General features: G+C 41.4%; 1 protein-coding gene across 1 annotated transcript in view; it reads left to right on the forward strand.

Annotated features, from left to right (window-relative positions):
* Nucleotides 1–16,764, forward strand: part of GABBR2 (gamma-aminobutyric acid type B receptor subunit 2) — a 441,895-nt gene extending 425,131 nt beyond the window's left edge. The window contains exons 18-19 of the mRNA XM_052704312.1: nt 8,033–8,150; nt 15,544–16,764. Of these exons, the coding sequence (XP_052560272.1) occupies nt 8,033–8,150; nt 15,544–15,709 (284 nt within the window). The 3' untranslated portion in view covers nt 15,710–16,764. The remainder of the gene's footprint in view (nt 1–8,032; nt 8,151–15,543) is intronic.
* The last annotated feature ends 6,199 nt before the right edge of the window (nt 16,765–22,963 follow it).

Raw genomic sequence — 22,963 nt, forward strand, 5'->3', positions numbered from 1 at the left:
AGATTGTCTGCATTCCCAAGTTGATCCTTGATTGGTACCTTAACTTCTACTTTTCAGCTTTTGAGTATATATTTAAGAACACCTTTATGTAATGAGTCTTTATGTCCTCAGTAGATGGGAATTGCATGCAGTTGGGATTTACAGAATAGATATTCTCCTGCATACTGTAGTTGCTGGACAGTTTTCTGAATAGATCTACTGCATAAAGCTCAAGGAAGAGAGGGAGAGAAAGATGGTTTTCCTTGGTCATGTTTGCACTGAGTATGTTAGAGCATTGATGTGGGGGATGCGGGCAACCTGGATCTCAGTTTCTAGCCAGCAGTTTCCAAAGCTTAGTCTCACACTGGAGGGTAAATGCCCCAAATATGAGTATTACATAGTACTTTGATATTCAAACCTCCAATCTTTGAGTCGCCACATTAAATAACTCATGATAGGATCTTCTTCCCCTCCGTGCCTGTGTCTTCTGCTTTTTGCCTGTTTCCCTTCCTTTGCTACATCTGAGTCTCCTCTGTGTTTCTCCCTGCATCTTATCTCAATAGTCAACCTATGTGCTTAATTTAAATTTGCTAATGCAATCAAAATAATAAGGCTTTGGAGTACTCATGCTGCTGAATCACTGCTGCTTCTGTGCAGATGCATACAGACATCACTTAAATGTTACTTAAAGAAATTCTGGCCCTTATGGCTATGGGAAAGCTAACTCTGTCTGACATAACTATGTTTTCTGTAGCCATGCATTTCATATTACTTTCTGTAAATGCAAGTACGGAACCCTGAAATTACGCATCTCTGATGGTACTTTGCCAAGCTTCTAAAGATGCTAATATTTTATTATCATGACCTAGAAGGGGCCATGTGTCACCTCCATTTGCAAAAGGGAAAGCCTGCCCAATGTGGCTTAGGGGTGATGACAAGCTTCTTGCCTAGCTTGGACCTTGTAGAAAGTGTGAGCTGAGAAATAGGTAGTAATGTAGTGAAGAGAGATGCTAAAGTTAACAGCTGACTTAGAGCTAAAGATTGTAGCAGATCACTTGCCACTGATCTGGTGGACATGGCTGAATCCTGTGTCAATCCTCCTTGCAAAACTCCTTGCTATTCTGGAGAAGTTCACACATGCAATGCAGCATAGCCCTATTGCTTACACAAACCCAGAGCACTGCACTTCAGAGGACAGATAATAACGCAGGATTTATGCAATGCATCTCTAACAAGTCCTAATGAAACTTTAATGTCATAGCACACTTCAGTAGATTTCTGATCTGTAAAAATTGCCCAGAGTCAAAACTTCCAGCCTATAGCTGAGTGCCAAAGGAGGTTATCTGATTCTTTTCATCCCTTCCCACCCCTGCCAATTACCTCAAATACAGATTTAGGAGCCTAACACTACATGACTTTAACCAGAGTATGTAGATCCAGATGTGCTCTCCTATAACTGTCTGATCTCTGGCAAAGCCTTATAACTTTGGGGGCCCTAGTTAGCTGTTGCTAGTAATAGCTGCTAGTGTAGCTCACTCTTTGCTGGAATGGGGACTCCTTCTTTACAGCACATTTTAATTCAATGTCTCATTTAAAAAGAGAGATTATCTAGGATGCTCATCTCTTATTCACAAACCCATTATGTTCCCAAGATATCTATAGCAACTGGCCATATAAGAAAAGCAATTAAGAAAATGTGGATTGCAGTTTATGGTTTGATTGCTTTTTGTTTTGTTTTCTTTTTTAATGCAGGCTTTTATCTTTGGCTGTATTAGCTTTGTGCAGTCAGGCAATTCTTAGCATGCTCCATGGAATGTGACCTCAGATGGCTTCCCAGTTGCATATAAATTGTTTGCATGGGGGCATTCCCTCAACTTCACAGTGACAGGACCTGAGGGAACACCATGGAGCAGTGTCAGGAGAAGGTCAGGTTGGGCATTAGGGAAAGGTTCTTCACCAGAGGGCAGTGGGCAAAGAATAGGATCCCCAGGGCAATGGTCATGGCCTGAGGCTGCCGGTGTTCAAGCATAAGTAAGGAATGCTCTAGAAAGGCTGAAGTTATTTCTACTGTGAGAGCTATCGCACAGATAAAAGTTACTGAGGTTATCACCGCACTCCCTAGAAGTTGCCATAAGCTGGAGCACTGAGGCTTTTACCACAGCTCCCTAGCTCTGGTACCATAAATAAATATACTCCAGACCCCATAAGAAAGAATATTCCAAGATTTATGCCTAGAGCCTCCTCAGAGCCAGAGCAACCTGGGCCGTGTTTCCTGGGGTTTTCCCTACAGATGTTGCAGTACAGGGCATCAGCCACCATGTTTCCAGAGCCCCTATATGCCATAACAGGGAGCTCAACCATGTGGTTTTAAGAATAGCTTTTCACAACACTTAACAGCAGGTGTTTTCAGTAAATAAATGGAAGAAACCACTGTAAGAGGTTCCTTCTTGGCTTTTCTACTCATTTTCATCAGTTTCTGAACTTCTCCTCTCCAAGGAACAAATTCTGGTAGCTATAAGTAAGTGGGAAGTGCATGCGCATCAGGATTAAATTTGATTCTGTAAGAAAAATGCAGTGGTAAGATACTGCATGTTTTTTTGGGTTGGCTAATTTTGTTACCCTTAAAATCCTACAATCATATTCTATTTGACTTCCATCTGACATTTCCTTAAATGAAATTATTTCTACATGAATGATTCATATATAGTGAGAGTTTCTCATAAAGTCAAACTGATAAAATATCCTCCAGTCAAATCTCCATTTATTGCGACTTTTGCCAGCGTGTTTCAGAGCAGTATATTACAAAAATTAATGAATGGCAGCACTACTATGGGAAGTACAGAAAAAAGCAAAGTGCAGACATGCAGTGGTCCCCACTCATGCAATTTCTCTCACTGCAGGCACCCAAGCTTGCTCAGAAAGTCATTTGTGTTTAGAACCAGTGTTGGTTTTTACTCGCTGCTGTAAATGGACTGGGAGTATTCATTGGCATGTCAGCTATGCCTACATACTGTCAGTTGTCACCTCACTGGTGTTTCTTAGTATTTCTCCTCAAGTAAAAGTAGCTCAAAGTAAAACAGATTTCAAAGGAGTGTTGCTAGCAAATGCAAAGCAAAGCAGAGTTCATCTGTAGTAGAGGGAAAAACATTTATATGAAGCTGATTTTATTCAAGCATTAAACTTGAGATTGAAAACACTGATGCACAAGGTTTTAAGGAATGTGTTGTTTTTTGTGGTTTTTGTTTGTTTTTTTTTTTTTAATAAAGAAAAGATAGTTCTTTATTTCCTTATATAGAGACTGAGATACCAGTTTCCATGAAGCCTAGCAAATGGATTTCAATCATGAAATTAGAGGTTGTTTCTATTTCTATGGGGAGACCAAACTGCCAGATGTTCAGTTTCTGCTTTTCCTTGCATGGAAATGAATCTGTAGTAAAGAAAGTTTCTTCTGATTCACAGTAGTAAAAGTCAGAAAAGAATCCTATTGGCTGTCTATTAAAAAGAAATTCCTAACGTAACTATGAGAAGTCATGAATTGGACTTCCTGAGTGCTGTGGGCATTGCTATGGAGAACTTTTTCATATGTACCCAGCAGATGGTGTGAGCATTTTGATTTGTCTTTTGGTTTTATTTTCTTTCCATCCTGTTTGCGTAAAAAGCAGAAAGTGACTGATCTAGTTTCCCAATAACGTGGAAGAAAGTCTTCCTAGTTTCCCAGGAGCATGGAAAAATGCAGTAAATTTTAAAAATCTGCCTTTAGCGTTAAGGTTTTCAGTGTTCTTTACTAAGTTGACTAAGTTATCTCTGCCAGATCTCATAAGTCATCATTAAACCATGTTTACATCTTTGTGGCGCATAAAATGTGTACTAGCAAAGAGGAAACAGTGGTGGAATTGAAAAATGTGGGGTGAGTTGCAGTCCTGACACAAGTTGTAAGCCAATGGAGGAGTATTGCTGCTAAAGTGTAATAATGAAAATGTTCTATAAAGCTACAGTGCACAAATGCCAACCAAAAATCTGTTATGTGAAGAACTGGGCTTCCCAAAATCCCAGAAGAAATTGCACCTGTGGTAGTGCTTTCTGTGTACAGCTGATTAGCATTAGTTAAAATGCATGAAGGCCAACATTATCCTGCTCTGCACCAAAATAGGGATGGCCAGCAGGAATAGGGAGGTGATTGTGCCCCTCTAATCTGCCCTCATGAGGCCCCATCTGGAGTACTGCATCCAGGTCTGGGTCCTCCAGCAAGGAAGAATGCAGAGTGTTGGAGTGGGTTCAGAGCAGAGGCACAGAGATGATCAGAGGGCTGGAGCAGCTCTCCTACTAAGACAGGCTGAGGGAACTGGGTTTCTTTAGCTTGGAGAAGACAAGGCTCTAGGGACACCTTATTGCAGCTTTCCAGTACATGAAGGGAGTTGACAAGTGGGAGAGGGACCAACTTTTTACACAGTCTGATAGTGAAGGTTAAGGAGGAATGGCTTTAAACTTAGAGGATATTTAGGTTAGATCTTAGAAAGAAATTAATTACTCAGAGGACAGTGAGGCCTTGGCACAGGCTGCTCAGAGAAGATGTTGTGCCCCATCCCTGGAAACTCTCAAGGTGTGGATGGGGCCCTGGGCAGCTGAGCTGGTGAGGAGCAGCCCTGCCCATGGGTTGGGGCTGGGTGGGCTTTGAGATCCCTTGCAACTCAAGCCATTGTTGGATTTTATGAACAGATAATGCTGAGGGAACCAGGCTGTGGGGTGTTATTGGGATGGCAGTGCTAAGGAGGGAGTCACCTCTGGCAAGCAGCTGGCAACAATGATCCCTTGGTTAAGCCTCTCCACAGCAGTAACACGATGTGCCCGTGCAGCTCAGATCTTGGCTGTTGGAAGTAATTTCTCTGCTGATGTGGGCAAAAGTCCCAACCTAAAGCCTCCTGACTCTTACTGACAACTGAGTAGAAGGTTTTATTTTCTAATGAACCAATCATAGAGTGCTGCGTGAAGCACTTGAGATCTATTTTTCTTTTTTCCCCTATGGTTTTTTGAATGGAAAGTGCTCAGGCATCATTTATTCAGGCTTTTGAGTTCCTATTTGAGGTCTAAGAAGGTGAAAATTACATAGAAACTGCTTCTGGCTAATGTAAATTCAATTTTGAAAGCATTTAGATCATCTGAGTGCAACATATTCAGTAGCATCTGCAATGGCAGACAGTACCCTGAGAATGAAGGGCATTTTTCACATGGCATGCTTAATGAACAGTGGAAGAAAAGATGGGAAGCACTAACAGAAGTGCTAAACTTCAGAGATCAAGTATTTGCCATTACCTTTAATTCATTTGCTTTCAGTTGTTCCTCTATATAAAATCAGTTTCCTCCAGCCTTAAGTTGTTTAAGTGCATGTGGTGATAGATAGTGGGTTTTCTTTCAGTTCCAGCTCCTGGAAGCATATTACTAAGTGAGAATCTTGATCTTCATTATTGACATGAAAGGTAAATGGGGAAAAAAAAAAATTCTAGTTTCCATAGCTGCATAATAAATATCTAACACCTCCTTTGCCAAATAGCTCAGAGCTCTTGACAACGAATAAGTATTACACTACTGTTTTGTATTTTGAAAGGAGAAATAAGGAACAGAAAAAAAGTCTTAATATTGTGGCAGTCTGTGGATTCTGCCTGTATTCCTTAACACAGAATATTAAAACTTGTGTATGTACAGAAATACATGCAGTGTATGAAAGGAGTCATCTGCAAGAGTGGTAGGAAAGGGTTTATTAAGAATAACACGCAGAGTGATATATAGGCAGTTGGTGTAAAGGGTGAGTAGGCATAGAACATGTAATTTCTGCTCTACTTTAAACTAGAACCCCCACCTTTTTACAGGGGACCACCTTTCTCTCTCTCTCTCTCTCTCTCTCTCTCTCTCTCTCTCTTTCGCATACACACAAACCCCACAACTGAAAGCATAATAAATCCATCCGGGGCATACAATACAGATTAATCCCTGAAATCATGTACTCCCAAGGTCTGGCAATTGTGTATTCCAGTCATTTGGTGAAGAGTTCTACCTTCAGTGGCTTTGCAAGTTATTTCTCTTGGCCAATAGACTTGGGGCCCTGGAATGGTAAAATAATAGGCCTTTTCCATCCCTATTTTCAGGGATTATTTGAATTTTAACTTTGGTCTTTGTCATCAAGTCAGCATTTTTCATTGTCAGTTTGGATCAGCTCAACATTGGACATTGTTTTTAATCATGGAAATAAGAGGTTTTTTTAGTTGTCTGTTTATAGACATCACAAGGCTCTTATGCAAATGTCAAGCTCAATATACATAGAAATGTGATATATGGAAAACAAAAACTGAGCTCTTGTGACAGCAAGTGCCACACCAGCAAACTTCAGGCTGTCCTGAGATGATAGGTTTCACTTCTTCTTATCTTAGCCGCTGTCAGATTTGAGTCCTTGTTGTCCTCCCTTCACATCACTGAATCCTGTCACATCTCCTCTTAAAGCACCTCCCTTCTTGCTACACATGAATCCCTTAGTTCTTTTCCTGACATTTTTGTTGACTTAACAGAAGCAGCTTTGTGTGCGTTGGTTGTCTCCTGTCTCATCCAGCCCCTTGCCTTCCGTGCAACATAAGAATCTTCTTTTTGCACTTCTGAACTGTAGCAGTCCTAAGTCTGTACATTGGTAAAGTAATAGGATATGAATTTTATCAATCATTTTAGTTGGAAGGGACCCTTAAAGGCCACCTAGTCCAGCTCCCCTGCAATGAGCAGGGACACTTACAGCTACGTCAGGTTGCTCACAGCCCCACTCAGCCTGATCTTGAGTGTCTCCAGGGATGGGCTTCCACTTCCCCTCCATGCATCCCATCCCAGTGCTGCCCAGAGAGGTGGTGGATACCCTGTTATCTGGGGCTTGGTGTTAGTAGAGCAGAAACATAGCTTAAGCCTTCAGTATGCACTGGGCTTTCCATGGTATTTTTGTTGGTTTTCTTTTTCAGGTATTTTCCTACTTTTCCCTCTCATGCTTATTTTTTCATTCAGTTCCTCCAGGGTCCTTTTCTAGTGTCTACCTCTGAGTCCTTCTCCATGCTGCCTTAAGGCCTGCAGCAACCACTGTTTCTGTGTGCGTAGCAAACAACTGCCTGTGATGGATTTGGAGCAGCTCTGTAATTATTTATGAAAACTCTGCACTGTCCTCATTACTCAGATGTTTTTCTTGTAACTTTCCTTGGCTTAGCACAGCAGGAAACGTTGGAAAAGCAGACAAGAACAGAAGGGATATCCAGTTAAGACAGCCTTCTTTAAATGGCTGTGTTCTTCTCCTCCTGCAGAGAGGGATGGATATATGCCACAGACCTCAGCACAGCTAGCCTCAGCCTCCTGGGACTCCCATGGGAATTAAGTGATGCTACCTGCAGGGAAAATGATGGTCTTCTCTGTTACCACCTGCAGAAGAAAGCTTAATGAAATCATTAGCTGTCCTTCTTGCAGACAGTCCATGGGCCAGTGCAGCTGATATGAATGATTTTTCTGTGCTAAATCATAGCAGATAGTTGAATGACAGCACTTAATTTCTTATGAGATATCAAGCATACTGGAGTTTCATAAATCGATGAAATTACAGTTTTTCTGGGTAAATATTTAAATTAGAGTGTTTTTTAATATAGAAAGGTAACAATATTTGAAGGAAAGACAGTATGATGATGCGGCTGTTATATTTTTGCACAGAATAAACTGGGGGAAGGAGCATGATAGGGCTACATAGAGGCAAGGAACAAAATATTAAAAAGAGAGAAGTAGAGTTGAGGGGGGAGGTAGAAAGCAAAGAAGAACAGAAGAGAATTTTTTTACTTTTGTTTCTTCATGATAATTGCAATGAAAGTCATATTTCCGAAGTTAAGAGCATCAAAGACTCACAAGGCAACCTGAGCATATGTTGCAATATAGGCAGAATGAGTTTTATTTTGTGGCACAATTTACATCTGCGATATCTTATAATGAACCAATTTTACAGAGGTCACTTGGTCACACTAAAATAAAATTGAATGTGTTATCCATCTAGATGGTGAGAAAGCAATCTTGAAAAATCATCTTGATCAAAATCCACCAGCACAATGGGGCACATCAGACCCTTCCAGAACAAGCAAAGATCCTATAGAAGACATCAACTCTCCAGAACAGTAAGTAGCATGATGTTATGTACTGGTAGAGAAAGAGGCATTCCGCAGTCTTTCATGTATACATGTGCTTGTGTGCTCACACTTTTTGGAATGTAAATTCCGTCATGGACTTCACCCACTCTGCTGATAAAATATTAATTAAGATGAGTACATTGCATCAAAAGCTATATCTCTCTTTCAATTGTTTTTATGGGAAGACCTTCACTGAAAATGTTTCCAGCCAGTCCCACCTACAGGCGCAGCTGAAACATCAGCATAGGAGGTGTGAATGGCAACCTTCTGAAGAACCAGCAGGCAGAATTGCTGTCCTGTGATGCCTCCTTGCTTGCAGCTCACCATCCCCACCAAAATCAGATGGTTTTAGAGTCACTAGGTCCTTCAGTGCACCAAAACAACCTAATGTACTTTTTTCTCTTGTCAGTAATACCCATAGTGCAAGGTCTAATCACCAGCATACAGTAGAGATGAGGAGGAACATGGGTACACACCCACTTTATGACCATTGTCAACAGTGCAAGTCTTTCCATGCACAAGACATAGTGGTTCATGATGTGCGTAGTCATTTGTTTGTTGTTCTGGTCTTAATCTAACTGAGAAATAAAAACAGTCTTTGAGCTTTTCAGTGTTACCATAGCAGCTGAATCTGAGTGGGGCATGGAAAGCTTTTCACTAGAAACAATAATGTATCTGGAATCAGAGTATGGCACAAAGCACCAGTTAAGAGTCATAGAGGAGAGAGGGTCCTATGGTATCAGCTTCGCTTTCTAGAAACCTATATAATGAATTCATGTATTACACTTTGCATCAAAAGAGGGGTGACCAGCAGGGAGGAGGAGGTGATTGTCCCCCTTTACTCTGCCCTCATAAGGCCCCATCTGGAGAACACTGTCCAGGCCCCACCCCAGCAAAGGGAGGATGTGGAACTGTTGGAGTGGGTCCAGAGAAGGGCAGTGAAGATGATCAGAGGGCTGGAGCACTTCTCCTGTTGAAAAAGTTTAGCTCTTTTAGCCTGAAGAGAAGGCTCCAGGGAAACCTGATTGCGTTCATCCAGCACTTGAAGGGAGCCTTATAAGCAAGAGAGGGACAGATGTTTTACAGAGTCTAATAGTGATAGGATAAGGGAGAATGGTTTAAACTAAAAGGGAAACTTATGTTAGATATTAGGAATAAATTCTTTACTTAGAGGGTAGTGAGGCACTAGCACAGGCTGCCCAGAGAAACACTTGTTGCCCCAGCAGTCTGGTGGGGGGCAGCCCTTCTTATGGCGGGGGGCTGGAGCTCAGTGATCTTTAGGGACCCTTCCAATCCAACCCAATCTATGATTCCATGATATGATTTGACATGATTCTCTAAGATCTCAACAAGTCTTGCTGTGGGACAAAGATGAAGGGAGCACTATGCTTGTTTGGACCTAGAATAAGCTCTTTCCCTAAGGTATCCTAGTTACATTGGTAGCATATTATCTGAGCTGAGAGCTGTCAGACTCCTGTTTGGTACCTGGGTAACTTAAAAGCTTGTTAAACAGAATAAATTAAAGAAATTACCAGTCTGAGTCATGTGTTACATCAGTGTCAGCAAACCTGATTTCCGATAGAAGTTATTGCCTCATATTACCTGGTCCACAAAAACACATGGAGTTTTAACTGTGTTTTGGCACTGCACAAAAATAATCCAGAGCAGTAGAGAAGCTAACCTTCACACACGTGTGCGCACACACACACAGAAGCCTCCATTTGCTGAAATATCTCATTTCACAAAAACAGAGCCCTCACTGAGCAAGCTCTTGAGACTTCAGGAGGTTAGCAGAGTGCCTTAATGCTTAGCTATTAGAATATATGCATCTTTTTCCAGCACCATTTGTAAGAAATAATGTAGTTTAAATAGATGAATGCACTCATCTACGTGTGACTTAAGAGAGATACTAAGAAAAAATCTGATACTTGGATGATCTAGTTCTCCTGATAAAGATTTAAAAAAAAAAAAAAAGACCTTTTGCCTTTTGGTGGGCACAGAAGTTCCTCTAGGCTAGCAATGACTGATGAGAAGACTGAGATTTCCTAAAGGTCTTAAGAAACAGGTCAGCACAAATCTGAGCAGTCACTGACATTTCTGGAAAGTAATTAGTGAAGTCCTTCTAAATCAGAGCAGTGTCATTCAGCACTTGCTCAGCTGTGTCTGTGCCATGTCCAAGGGTCAGGGTCTTCCCTGAGGATGTATTAGCACTTTGGTTTACTGGAGCTGCACAGTTCAGACTCAATGGACCCACCCAAGTGAAGCACAGAAATCTTTAGGGCCAGGGTTTTATCATCCCGTCTCTTCATCTCTTTCCAAATTTTGTGTTTTTAAAGAACATCCTTATTCATACATGCTCTTTTTCCAAATTTTATGGCAGTATTTTTGGCCTTTCAGGTTTATTAAATGTAGCATTTTTATTTTAAAAAAGTCCTAAAGATAAGCTATAGTTTGTGCTTTTTCATTTCCCTGTGTACACATGGTGTATGACAGAGAGGTAGTTACATAGCCTGTAACTTTAGTTGAACCTGTTTCTTACTATTAAGAATAGAGCTGGAGGTTACAACTGAGTTAATTATTTCCTTTTTGCCACAAACTGAAGAAAGGAGGATGTTAACAGAATAATTTACGTGTAGAAGTGTTAATTCATACCCCTTCCCCAGAAAAAGCACCCTAAATTTGTCTTATTGACAACACTCTGGAGATTTGGTATCTTTCATTATGAACATTCTTGTAGAGTAGAGAGAATAGTTTTATTAGGGATTTTTTGGTCTTTTTACCACTAGTGCTTCATTTGAGTATGATCCCTTGCTTTGCAACTGTGTCAAATGTAAAGACACATCCAAGGGCAAATTTTTCAGGCTCGGTAGTGCAAGGATATGCAGTGCATAATTGGTTTCAGGATGTTGTTTGTATTCTATCATATCATGAAAAACATTGGGTTTGCCTTTGGCTAAGATCCATTTATATCCATGCACCTATGGAAAATTAAGACTGTGATTAGAGTGAAGACTTACCATGTGAATGTAGATGCTTAACAACTCCCTTTGCCTCTCGCTCCCTCTCCTGCTGGTTGGTGATTCACAGTGCCATGTAAAATTTGCTGTTTCTTCCATTCTTTTTCCTGGGCATGTGATCTGTTCAGAAATACAGGTGCACCGTGAATGCATAGTGCCTTAATATCTAAAGGTCGCATCAGGCATCTTATCTGTACTGTGGCCACACATTCCATGGGAAATCTTCTGTAACCTAAGAGTATTTTTCTGTGCACTCTCATTCCTGCATGTTTTCCCATCACATCAGTCATAAGTTACATTAATTTTTGGCACAGAGTGAAACTAATAGATCTCTGCCAGACCCCACTAAAAGCTGCCACTTTGGTAGACTGTTTCCTATATGTTCTCATTTTTGTAACCTCCAAAGCAGCTAGTCACTGTATAACCCATGTAATTGAGTTATAGAATGGCTTAGGTTGGAAGAGATCTCAAAGCTCATCCTATTCCAACCCCCTATGGGGAGGGTTGCCACCCACTAAATCAGGCACCAGATCAGACTTCCCAGGACCCTATCCAGCTTGATCCTCAACACTTTCAAGAATGGAACATCCATCCATAGCTTCTCTGGGCAACATCTTCCAGCACTCCACCACTCGCTCTGAAAAATTTCCCCTGACATCTAATCTAAATGTCCCCTCTTTTAGTTTAAAATTATTCTCCCTTGTATTGTCATTGTCTACCTATGTAAAAAGTTGCTTTCCCTCCTGTTTATAAGCTCCTGTGAAATACTGGCAGGTCTTTCCAGAGCCATCTCATTTCCAGGAACAGCTCCCTCAGCCTGCCGTTGTAGGAGAGGTACCTTGATATTTTTTGAGCTAAAATTTTGCTTTTATCAGCATTTAAAACACAGACAGATATCCTGTTGGGGCCAGTTCTGTCAATGTTAGTAACCAAAAATTCTTATTAAAAATGTAGATTGTGACTGGATTACAGCCAAATGCCTTGGAATGAAAGTGTCCCCTCTGTGAAGTTTCTCTGTTGATGGTACTTCGTATGATCCTATCCTACTCAAATACATTGTAAAAATGCAGTGGCTTGAGACTGGTTAGTTTACTTGCTAATACAGTATTTTGCTTTACTGTAGATCTTTAGAACTTTTCCAGCTTCCCAGCAGCTGCAAAGAAATCAACATCAATGGGCTAGAGAATTGATTGAAATTATCTCTGAACACTTAGACAGTTCACACACTCCCACAGATCTTAAGAGGTTTGACTGCGGCTGCATTTATTTCACCCTCCTCTCTTACCAAATACATCCCATCAGTGGTTTTGTATAGCACGACCAAAAGATCTTTTGTATGCTGCTGCTGCCTTTGCAGCTTCATGCACAGCGTTCCCATCTGAGTGCCCAGAGAGGTGGTAGATGTCCAATCCCTGGAGACACTCTAGCTCAGTCTGGAGGGGGCTCTGAGCAACCTGATGTAGCTGTAGGTGTTTCTGTTCACTGCAAGGGAGTTGGACTAGATGACCTTTCATGGTCTCTTCCAACTCATACAATTCTATGATTCTGTGATTCTATAATTTGCACTGCATTGTGCTCCTATGTGCACTGTCAGGCAAGCTTTTGCTCGAATCTATTTATTCTTAATAAATGACTATTCTGTATACAGCTGGGGACGTGTGCTATTCTAACACCCTGATGAGTAATTGTCCAGTGTATGGAACCTTTCCTTTCTGCCTCCTGAGGTGATTTTAGGAAGGCACCAGTACTCACCAATTCCTGTCCCCATCTACCTGGCCATACACTCTGACATATCTGTGTGGTACAGCCAATCTGAAACAAAGTGCATGCCACTTGGAAAGCATTGACAAATGTGGCAGAGTGGAGGAGGAAGGAAAGTATCAATACTGGGGAAGAGAAGGAAAACACGAAGGGTGAGGCAAGGCTAAAGATTTACTTTCACTTGAGGAGAAAATAGCACTTTTTGGTTGTTTAGTTACTTTCGATTGTTGGATATTTATTATTATGAATCTCTACCCAAGACTCTTGCCTAAGTTCTTAATTGTGTTCTAGTCTCCAGGCTACCCTCCTCCGCCTCAATTCCAGGAACCAAGTTTTCAACTGAAAGTAAATTCTAAATACAGTTAAAGCAAAATTTGCCACCCACTGCAGCCACCATGTGCACAGCCAAATAAACATGCTTTGTCCATGCTATGGCTAGCACTTAAATGGGTGGAAGAAAGCCATTCACTTGATAATTATGCAACTAGATTCTCTTGGAATAGCTTTAAAAAGCTCTTTAATGAAAAGTCTGTAGCAGTCGAACAAAGTAAGTGTTTCCACCAGTGGGAAAATAAGCACGGGCAATTCTGTGCCTGACCCTGCAATGAGAGGCAGAATTACAATCTGCAGTCATGGGCTAATAAGGATTCAGCACATGGCAGCAGCAAGCTGTACCCCTTCTGCACTCCTTGGGAACAGGTCTGAGTTCATTGATACCACCAAAAAAGAGTTGGGAACATTAGTAAAATAACAATGAGTGGATTGTGGTTTATCCCAAGGATACTTGGCCAGCAGTACAATCACTGGGGGTTAATATTGCTGTAAATTTTTAAAAAGAGTCTGTGAAAGAAAAGATCCTGAGGAAGAGTCTCCTGGCCAGACAGACTGCAGTCTCTTTCTCCCCATCTCTTCCCCATCTCCCACAGCAAGCTCTAGTACTATAGTGAAGAGGCTAAGAAGTATCATTACATCTCTTTCTCTTTGAATTGGATAGCTTTATTGCTTGGTCCCCAAGAAGTGCAGTGGATGCTGTGGTAGATGCCTCCAGTTCCTAATGCAAGGCAAAAAGAATGGAAGTGTTTGAATCAGACAGGCTGTCCAAAGGCAAGCTTCCAAACATATGCTTCTCATAAGGATCAGCCTATACAGCAATTATGGAAGATTACAGGGAAATGTATATTTAAAACTCTGTTGAACAGTTCCTATGCCTTGTATGGGGGGCATTTTTGTTCTGGAATTAAAAATCTGACCTTCAGTCAGCTGTCACTTTGACAGCTGTCTTCTCTTAAAAAAAATCCCTCCTTATTTCAAGAGCAAATGCTTCCAAGTGCAGAAACAGTCCTGATATGATATCATCTCAGTTAATAAAACCATCTCTTGCACTGACAAACCTCAACTTGGTTTTGGTTTTGTGGGAGGTGTTGGTATACCCAGAGCATGAGTAGAGCCTTGTCATGGTTCTGTCCTCTGCATGGAGGGGGGTTGGTTGGGCTGGTCACAATCATGATTTTGTGCCCCCTTAAAAAAAAGAAAAAAAAAGAGCACCCTAACAGTTATGATGACGTCAATTTTCTAGGAAAATTGGATTTTTAAATGCTGAATTTCACTGTAGGTGGTGGAACAGACTGCTTTTCACTTTGCAGCCCCACAGCACTGTGTGGGAACTTGAGAGCAGTCTGCGCCTTAAAAGCTCAGACTTAAACTGCACAGACAAACCACTTGGAATAACCCAGCAATCTGAACTTATTCCCTCTGTGCACCTGTATTTGCCTTAGCTGGAGCTGCAAAAATGCCATCTTTAATTCTGACATCCTTGCACTAAGTGATGCATGGCTTAAAGATTCGTCTGTGACCTCATGCGTGTCCGTGCAGTTAGGCAGTGCTTTGCGTGCAATAGATCACTTTGCAAGGAGCAGAGGATTGCTAAGCCATATGCCCTCCTTGCAGTTTAAGGCTTTCCCTTTTTCCAGTACCATCAGTCAAACAATTAATCTGAAAGTGCCTGGGAATTTCAGAAGGCAGTGGGATGCTGAGAAGGCTCCGTTAGATTCTTGTTTCATGTCTAGCCTGTCAGAAAGATTCCCGAGGGAAATAATGTGGTGGTAGAATCACTCAACAGTAGTGAGCTCGGCACTCCTAGCATTAACCCTCTCTATCCCAACAGCAGTAAATATCCCTGCAGCAACCTGCAAACATTTCAAGCACACAATAAATGGCATTCTGGAAAAAAGGAGGCTCAGGGGAGACCTTATCACTCACTGAAAGGAGGTGGTAGTGAGATGAGGGTCGTCCTCTTCTCCCAAGTAATAGCGATAGAATGAGTAGGAATGGCCTCAGTTACACCAGGGGAGGTTCAGCTTGGATATTAGGAAAAACTTCTGCAAAAGAGTGGTTAGGTAGTGGCATAAGCTGCCAGGGAAGTGGTGGAGTCACCTCCCTGGAGGTGTTCAAGAAATATGTAGATATGGCACTAAGAGACATGGTTAGTGTGCACGGTGCAAATGGGCTGACGGTTGGACTAGACGATTGTAATGGTCTTTTCCAACCTTTGCGATTCTCTGATTTTCCCTTGGCTAACACTTCTTTTCCTCTGTCTCTCCCAGCATACAGCGTCGGCTGTCCTTGCAGCTGCCCATCCTCCACCACGCCTACCTGCCCTCCATAGGAGGAGTTGACGCGAGTTGTGCCAGCCCCTGCGTAAGCCCCAGCGCCAGCCCTCGGCACAGGCACGTGCCACCCTCCTTCCGAGTGATGGTTTCTGGGCTGTAGGAAGGAGAGATCAGTGCTTCCTGAACTGCTTTTAAGTACTCAAAGACTGGTCTAAACATCTGACATAGAACTCTGCTACAAGCACGTGACATTGGCTCTGAGCACAGAGAAACTACTGCTGAGGCCACCGCCACAGGAGTGCCAGGGTAGCTCATGTGGGAAGGCGAAGGAGGAGGACGCGAGGAGCTTGATCTGTAGCCTTATTCATGGAGTTTTTATTTCTTCACGTAGAAGTCACTGAAAACATTTCTTCCCAAATTTCTACTAGCAACAAGGAGGCTGGGAAATATGAACCTAGCAAAAAAGACTCTAGGAAAAACACTCAAATGTCACTGAGCTTTATGTGGCTGCTGAGAACATGCAATTCTATACTGTATCCATGTAAGGAAAAATACAGTGATTGAGCTATAATGTATTTATTGAAATAGATACACTCATTTTTACAAGAGTTGTGTTAAATTGCTGGAAACATTCTGCACTGGTTAGTCTTGCTCGTTTTCATTTCAGGGATGATGTTCTGTAGGAAAGAAGGAATGTGAGAAATGATTCCTCGGGTGCCATTGAGACTGCAGGGTCACCTCAAACTAGCAACGGTACAGGAAGCCCGAGCAGGGGCTGAAGTTACAACAGGAGAGAGCTGCTGATGGAATCACAGTACTTTGCCCTTCTCCAGGGATGGCAGCCACTGCTGGCCATCGGCAGCTTCGGTTTAATGAGGTCTCAGAGCAAGCACCACCAACCATAATGTACTAAACTGCCTGGAAAAGTCCTCAGGCTGAGGACAGCTGGGTAGTAAAGTCTTAATGTCACAGGATGGATTGTTTTTCATAGTTTGTTTGAATTATGTCACACACAATTACAATAAAAATAATTTAGCGGACTGGGGGTGGGGGGTTAGGGCACAGCACTTTGCGGCTGCAGGCAACACCTGCAGAGCACATAGATGTGGCCATACACTATGTTTGCTTCGTACCTGCTTGTGTGACAGTCGTGGTGGACAACAGAGAAAACAGATCAAATTTACCAATAGAATATTTCATTTGAATCTTCAAAGGGGGAAAAAAAAAAAAGAAAAAAAAGAAAAAAAAGAGAATAAAAATCAAAAACAACTCAAAAGCGTGGTTTTTACACTTTAGCTCTATCCCCTGAACCGAAGTAATTAGAAGGAACGATAGCGGCACACCATCTGGACCAGCTCTGGAGCTGAGCCTCCAGGCACAGGTGAGATCCACGTGCAATTTCTTTTTCCAATGAACTGGAAATGTGGCATCTCTCTGCCAGGGCTGCTTGCTAGGAGCAGGGGGAAAATACCGAAGGATCCACTGGGCTCTCAGTCCTCTTTGACCAATGCCTGTGCAGCACAGACCAGACCTTGGGAATGACGTTTCTACAAAGGTTTACAAATTAACCATGGCTAAAGCACAGCTAAAAAGGTCCATTAGCTGAGGAACTTAACTGCAGCTTTGATGAGCTGGCATATATCTCCATTGAAAATAGAACACACCTCATAGTGGCCAAAACCGATGTGAATATATATCCGAATCTTACAATCAGGAGCATCACAAAATGTTTCACTTGGCACATACAGTAAGAGAGGTTATGGAAATATTGTAGCTTTTAGAACAAAAACATGTAAGTATAAACACAGATAAAATAGAACTCATTACTCTGTTTAAGCACTAAACACTGACGTTGTCACTCAATGTGTGTTGACAGTATTCTCTTGCTTTATTAATATCATCAGGGCCTGGTTTATTTTAAAAGGAATGTTAATTTTTAAAAAGAGAAAAAAATACAAAACTGTATATAATGTATACACAAAGATCTCTGTAGAAATATTATTCCAACTTAGCAGGAAAAAAAAAATCAGAAGTATCGGACCATTGGAGGTGAGTGTGTGTGTGTGTCTGTAACTTCGTGAATACTGACTGTGTGACGTTTATTAGGTTTAAACCATGCAGTACATTCTTTGTCTCAATGATACTGTAGTTTCTCCCATAACATTTTTTTTTTTTTACTTTACTGCAGATAACAAGACCAACCAAGTGAATATAGCTATTTAATGTTTCTGTTCTTTTATACTGCAGCAAAAATGTACTGTAAATTTATGAAGAGGCTGTGCCCCAATGGCATTTTCCAATGATGTTAGTGCACAAATGCTTTAAACTAGACTGGAACTGCCAGAATAAAATGTAAATGAAGAATTTCTTGTATAACCTTATACTGCATGAGATCAATTTTTAATAAATTGTTGCAAATCTGTTTTTATGAATAAAATATAGAAAACCTAGCTTTTTGGACTCAGTGTCCTCTTCCCCTACAGCAGAACTGTTCTATATATGCATATTTATATGTATATATACCTTTACATAAAAGCCTTCCCTGGAGAAGGGCAAATCCTATTATAACACCACACTGTAATAAAAGTCACAGTACAAATCCACGTGGCTGAAGGGTTCACATCTAGAGAAAACAGATAGATGTGTTTCTGTCCTGAAATACGATAATGGCATTGTTCAGGAGTGAAGTCTAAGCCCTTTTTCAGATGGGAAAACAGCATATATTAAATATATTCCAAATATTTACTCCCATGCCTAACTAAATATGTACACTATTCTCTCTTGCACCATAGAAAGTGTGAGTTCAAGAGAAGGAAGAAAATTCGAATTTTTTAGGTAAGTTACTGAAGGTGAGGCAGACTTCTAGCTATATACATTGGTCGCTCTGAAAATAATGCCTCCTGTTATTTTCCATGGAAACAACAACAGGTACGAAGGACACAACAGCACTGTTGGATAGAGCAAATTCTCAGCTACAAAACACTATTTTTCAACACAGTCACCAATGCTAGCTAAGCATTTTCACCAGCAATTAATGCCTGTATGTTGCATTCATATACACCTGCACCAGAGGATGTGACTTATTGTGACTGCCACCACAGCTGAAGCACAGCACCCACTGCCTCACTGTGCTCACATCCACTGTTTGGTCTCCATAAACATTCAGCATGCATCAATGTATGTCAGTGGGTGTCATTTTTTCCACATGGAGGAAATCAGTGACACACCTTTACTTCCATGTCAGATGCCATTATGCCAGACTGCCCCTCTGCTGTCATCTGTCACACAGTAGCAAAATGTAATGGAATATTGATGGGAAGGTTCAACCTCTACTACCATACCACCAACATCCACTTCTGATGTCATGGGCCAACATAATCAAGGCATTACCTTTGGAGCAGACCTCGTACAAAGATCTCTGCTCCAGAGAATGAGAACACTATGAGAATGATCACCAAATGCTTCATGAAGCAAACATTAAACCTCTTCATTCAGTTTTGCACAGATTTTGAGTCCTAAACCCATCTCTTCTCATGGCAACACATGAGGAGGGTAGGTTCATGGAGTGAGATGGAGGAAGGAGCATTTTATTTTACTTGCTTTTTTTTCAACAGGAGAACTATCAAACCTGCATATGCAAGAAGTATGAGGGAACTGAGAGCCTTGACTAATGTTTTTCCTGTAGATTTTTGATGCAACTGAGAAGTGCTGCAGAACACATGCTAAGGAGAAAATATGAGTGTGAAACCAGCAGCATAGATCATGGATCTGAATGCAGAGTACCAGATAGCAGGAGGAACTCACACAAGTACATCAAAGCTCATTCAGAAAAAAAGAAAAAAAAAAAGCAAAAAAAAAAGCATAGAACAACTCTATTGTGAAACCTACATTCAGCCAAAAATGGTGGGAGGATGCGAGCAACTTATAGCGGTTCAGGAATAATTGGAAATAAGAACAAAATAAATCGTTTCTCTGAGAGGTCAAGAAAATAAGAGGAAGACATCAAGGAAGTAAGTTTACTCAAACCACTGAGTTTCCACAGGTACACTTTCCCTAAAATCACTGACAGTGCCACTGAATTCATGAAAAATTAGCAATTTTGCAGAAACTTTCAAAAATTTTTTGTTAGTTTCAAAAAGAATTGATGGCACTAAGGATGATGAGGGAAAGGCAAGAAAGACTCTTCTTCTGTTCTTCTTTCAAAACACCTAACATCTTTACTTGAAGTTTTTATAATCAAATCTCTTTTCAGAACATGCTTGTTTATGACAGCATACTTTTCTCCCCAAGATTGGATTAGTGTTCCTGGTCCTTTCTGCTCAGGCTTGCCTAGGTGCTGGAGGACCTGTCCCCTCCCTTCCACAGCACTCTGCTGCTATCAGCCCAAAGGATGGGCCAGGCTCGCCTCTTGGTGGGCTCACTCTCACTACTACTGTCTTATTTAATTGAGATTTGCTTCTTGCTTTCTGAGAAGACTGACAGGTTTATTACAGTGCTTTAAATATCATGATTTTTATCTGAATTCATTTCTCATATCTACTGACTGCCTCTTCCATCAGTAGATATGGTGAATGGCACTTATACCCATTATTTTAATGGACATGAATACTATTCACAGATGAATTCCAAGAGCACTCTGCCTCTTGAGCCCGTTGGGATCCCACTAGTGCTTGGCTACACTTACTTCTGCTCTATACTTACTAGAGGGCATTGCTGGACTAGAACTGCAATTGAAGAGATGGGGAGAAGACTGCTGGAGCCTTGTGCTGGGTTGCTGGCACTGGCATCCGGGTTGCCAGTACGGTACATCAGTAACCTCTCTTAACAGATGTTTTGAGCCACTGGTTGGACACTCAGCAAGTGCAAGCAGCCCATTATTATTGGCATGGAGAACACACCAGGGCCAATGTAGGGACTCCAAATGAGATATCCATGATAATTTTTGCTTGAAGATTTTGTCAAGAGCCTAAATGCAAAACTCATCCTGAGAACACACACATGCAAAGTATCCTCTGCTCAATAATAGATCTTGGCCCTATCCCACTCTGCTATACAGTGCAAAAACATGAGCCTGAGCATCCTCCATTTATTGCCTGGCCTATGGAGAAAGGAACATGGAACAGAAGTGAAAGTATGTGAAAAAGAGCTGGCAGGAAATCTGTACGTGGTTTTGTAATCATAAAGTAAGTGCTCTGCTGCACTGCAAACCTAACTGGCAGAGATGAACATCAAGTCTTGGGCAGTTCAGGAGGTAAAGCAGAACGAGACTGTAGTAGTAGGACCGGGGGCCCATCATGCTCTTCAGGGCACCTGCAGATGAAGGTGCTACTTAAATACATGCTGCAGAAAAGATAATTGCTGACCATAGATCAGCTTCTCCTCAAAAAAGATAAACGGAAGCAAGAGGGGGTGAAATCAACAGATACATACAAGAAAATGGCATGACTTTTACAAAGATGCAAATGAACAAGGGGCATAGCTGCAGTCACTTTGAGGAAGAAATGTTAGTGTCAGCATCAGATACAGGCACCACTAGCAGAAGACAATCACTGTTACCCTACAAAGCTAACTGTACAAGGGAAGCTGCTGAAACTGTCAGGACTGAAGCCAATGTCATCACTGACTGCTTTGATGTTGCTAGAAACTAAAATAGGAGCAACCTCCCTCCAAATTTCAACCTCTTCTTGTAGTAAACTCAAAGTTTGAGAATAAATTCAATGCTTGGATAGCCTGGGCTATTTCCAGGCTTTCAGTATTGCTGGGTGGTTGCAAGGGTGTGAAGTTTTCAAATTACCAGTTGTTACGAAAATTTGACAGAAATGAGTTTTTTGCACATACACACACAGAAACATGTTTCGTTTAACAGTTTAACTGGACTGCCAGGATGTGGGGAGGAATATTTCATTATCCCCCTTAAGTAGGGAGACTGCTTTCAGAGTCCATCACAGAATTTTAAGATTATATACACTCCAAATTCAAGATGAAAGTGTTCAGCTAAAAAGCTGCTGTCCTGCCATTGGTCTGACAAATATTTCTGTAATAAGTGTCTGCATTCTTCAAAGATCTTTCAGACTTCAGGTTGCCCAAGGAGGCTGTGGGTGCCCTGTCCCTGGGGGGATTCAAGGCCAGGATGGATGCGCCTCTGGGCAGTCTGGTCTGATGGTTGATGACCCTGCACATAGCAGGGGGTTGAAACTAAATGATCACTGTGGTCCTTTTCAACCCAGGCTATTTTATGATTCTATGATTCTATGACTTTATTCTACTTCCCAGCTAATATTCTGTATTTACCGGTGTTTTTTTTTTTTTTTAATTATTTAAAACACGTAGGAATTAACTCACATTTGAACTTAAATAAGCAATTTATGGTGAGAACGAAGCTCAGTAAGTGGAAAAAATGTATGAATTGTTCCAGCATTATCCATGTGTATAAATAAGAGTGGTACTTGCTACCAAACTTTCACAGGTACTTTACTTAGAAAAAAAAAAAAAAGATATAACAGAGGTTTAAATGACTATGCAGCTGTGAAACAAAGCCAGGGTTGGGTTACCTTGAGATGTTTGTTTGGGCTGCCCTAGGCTGTGGCCAGCACAGGTTGGTCTTCGTGCTGTGGCCATTTGCTCACAGCACATTACTGTTGGCCCCATTCCAGTATTATGAATGGCCAACTAATGAATCTGAAGACATCTATTGCAGTCTAGTTGGCTTATTTGTTGGGTTACTAAATGGGAGCAGTGATCCCAGGGCAGCCAGACTCATAGAATCATTAAGGTTGGGAAGACCACCAAGATCATCCAGTCCAGTCATCAACCCACTCCTGTGACCACTCTCAACCATATCGCTAAGTGCCACATCTACCTTTTTCTTGAAAACCTCTAGGGATAGTGACTCCACTGTGGCCTTGCTGTCTCCTCTCTACTTCTAGGCTTGATTGAATTGTCCTGTATTTTCCCCCATCTTTTTCAGCTATTTTACCAACTCAACTCCATGTCTCACTTCCTTTGTTCTATGGGTAGATTTTACCAATATTTGAATATCTGATATGTTCAAATCCTGAAAAAGCTGTCAGACCTTACTTGAGAAGTCAGAAGGACCACTCTCCTCAAGAGACCTAAATGTGATAAAAATATCTTCAAGCATTAAAAAGTGCCTATTTTAATACAACCTCCCTTAAATAAGCTTTCTATTTTTTCCCAGCCTACGTCAGCAGTCAGTAACCACTCATTGTCATCTAAAAAGAAAAAATGTACACCCAGGTCTAGCAGGCATGCTTGCAACAGTTTTTCATATCCCTTATTTGCTGCTATTTTTATGGTCTTGTTGCTGATATATTGTTTGTTTGTTTTCAAGCAAGACAGAAACAAAATGAACTTCCCCATATGGAGAACACCAACCACAGTGCACTCACGTCTG

Source organism: Tympanuchus pallidicinctus, unplaced genomic scaffold, assembly GCF_026119805.1.
Source record: "Tympanuchus pallidicinctus isolate F22 unplaced genomic scaffold, pur_lepc_1.0 scaffold5, whole genome shotgun sequence".
Taxonomy (NCBI): domain Eukaryota; kingdom Metazoa; phylum Chordata; class Aves; order Galliformes; family Phasianidae; genus Tympanuchus; species Tympanuchus pallidicinctus.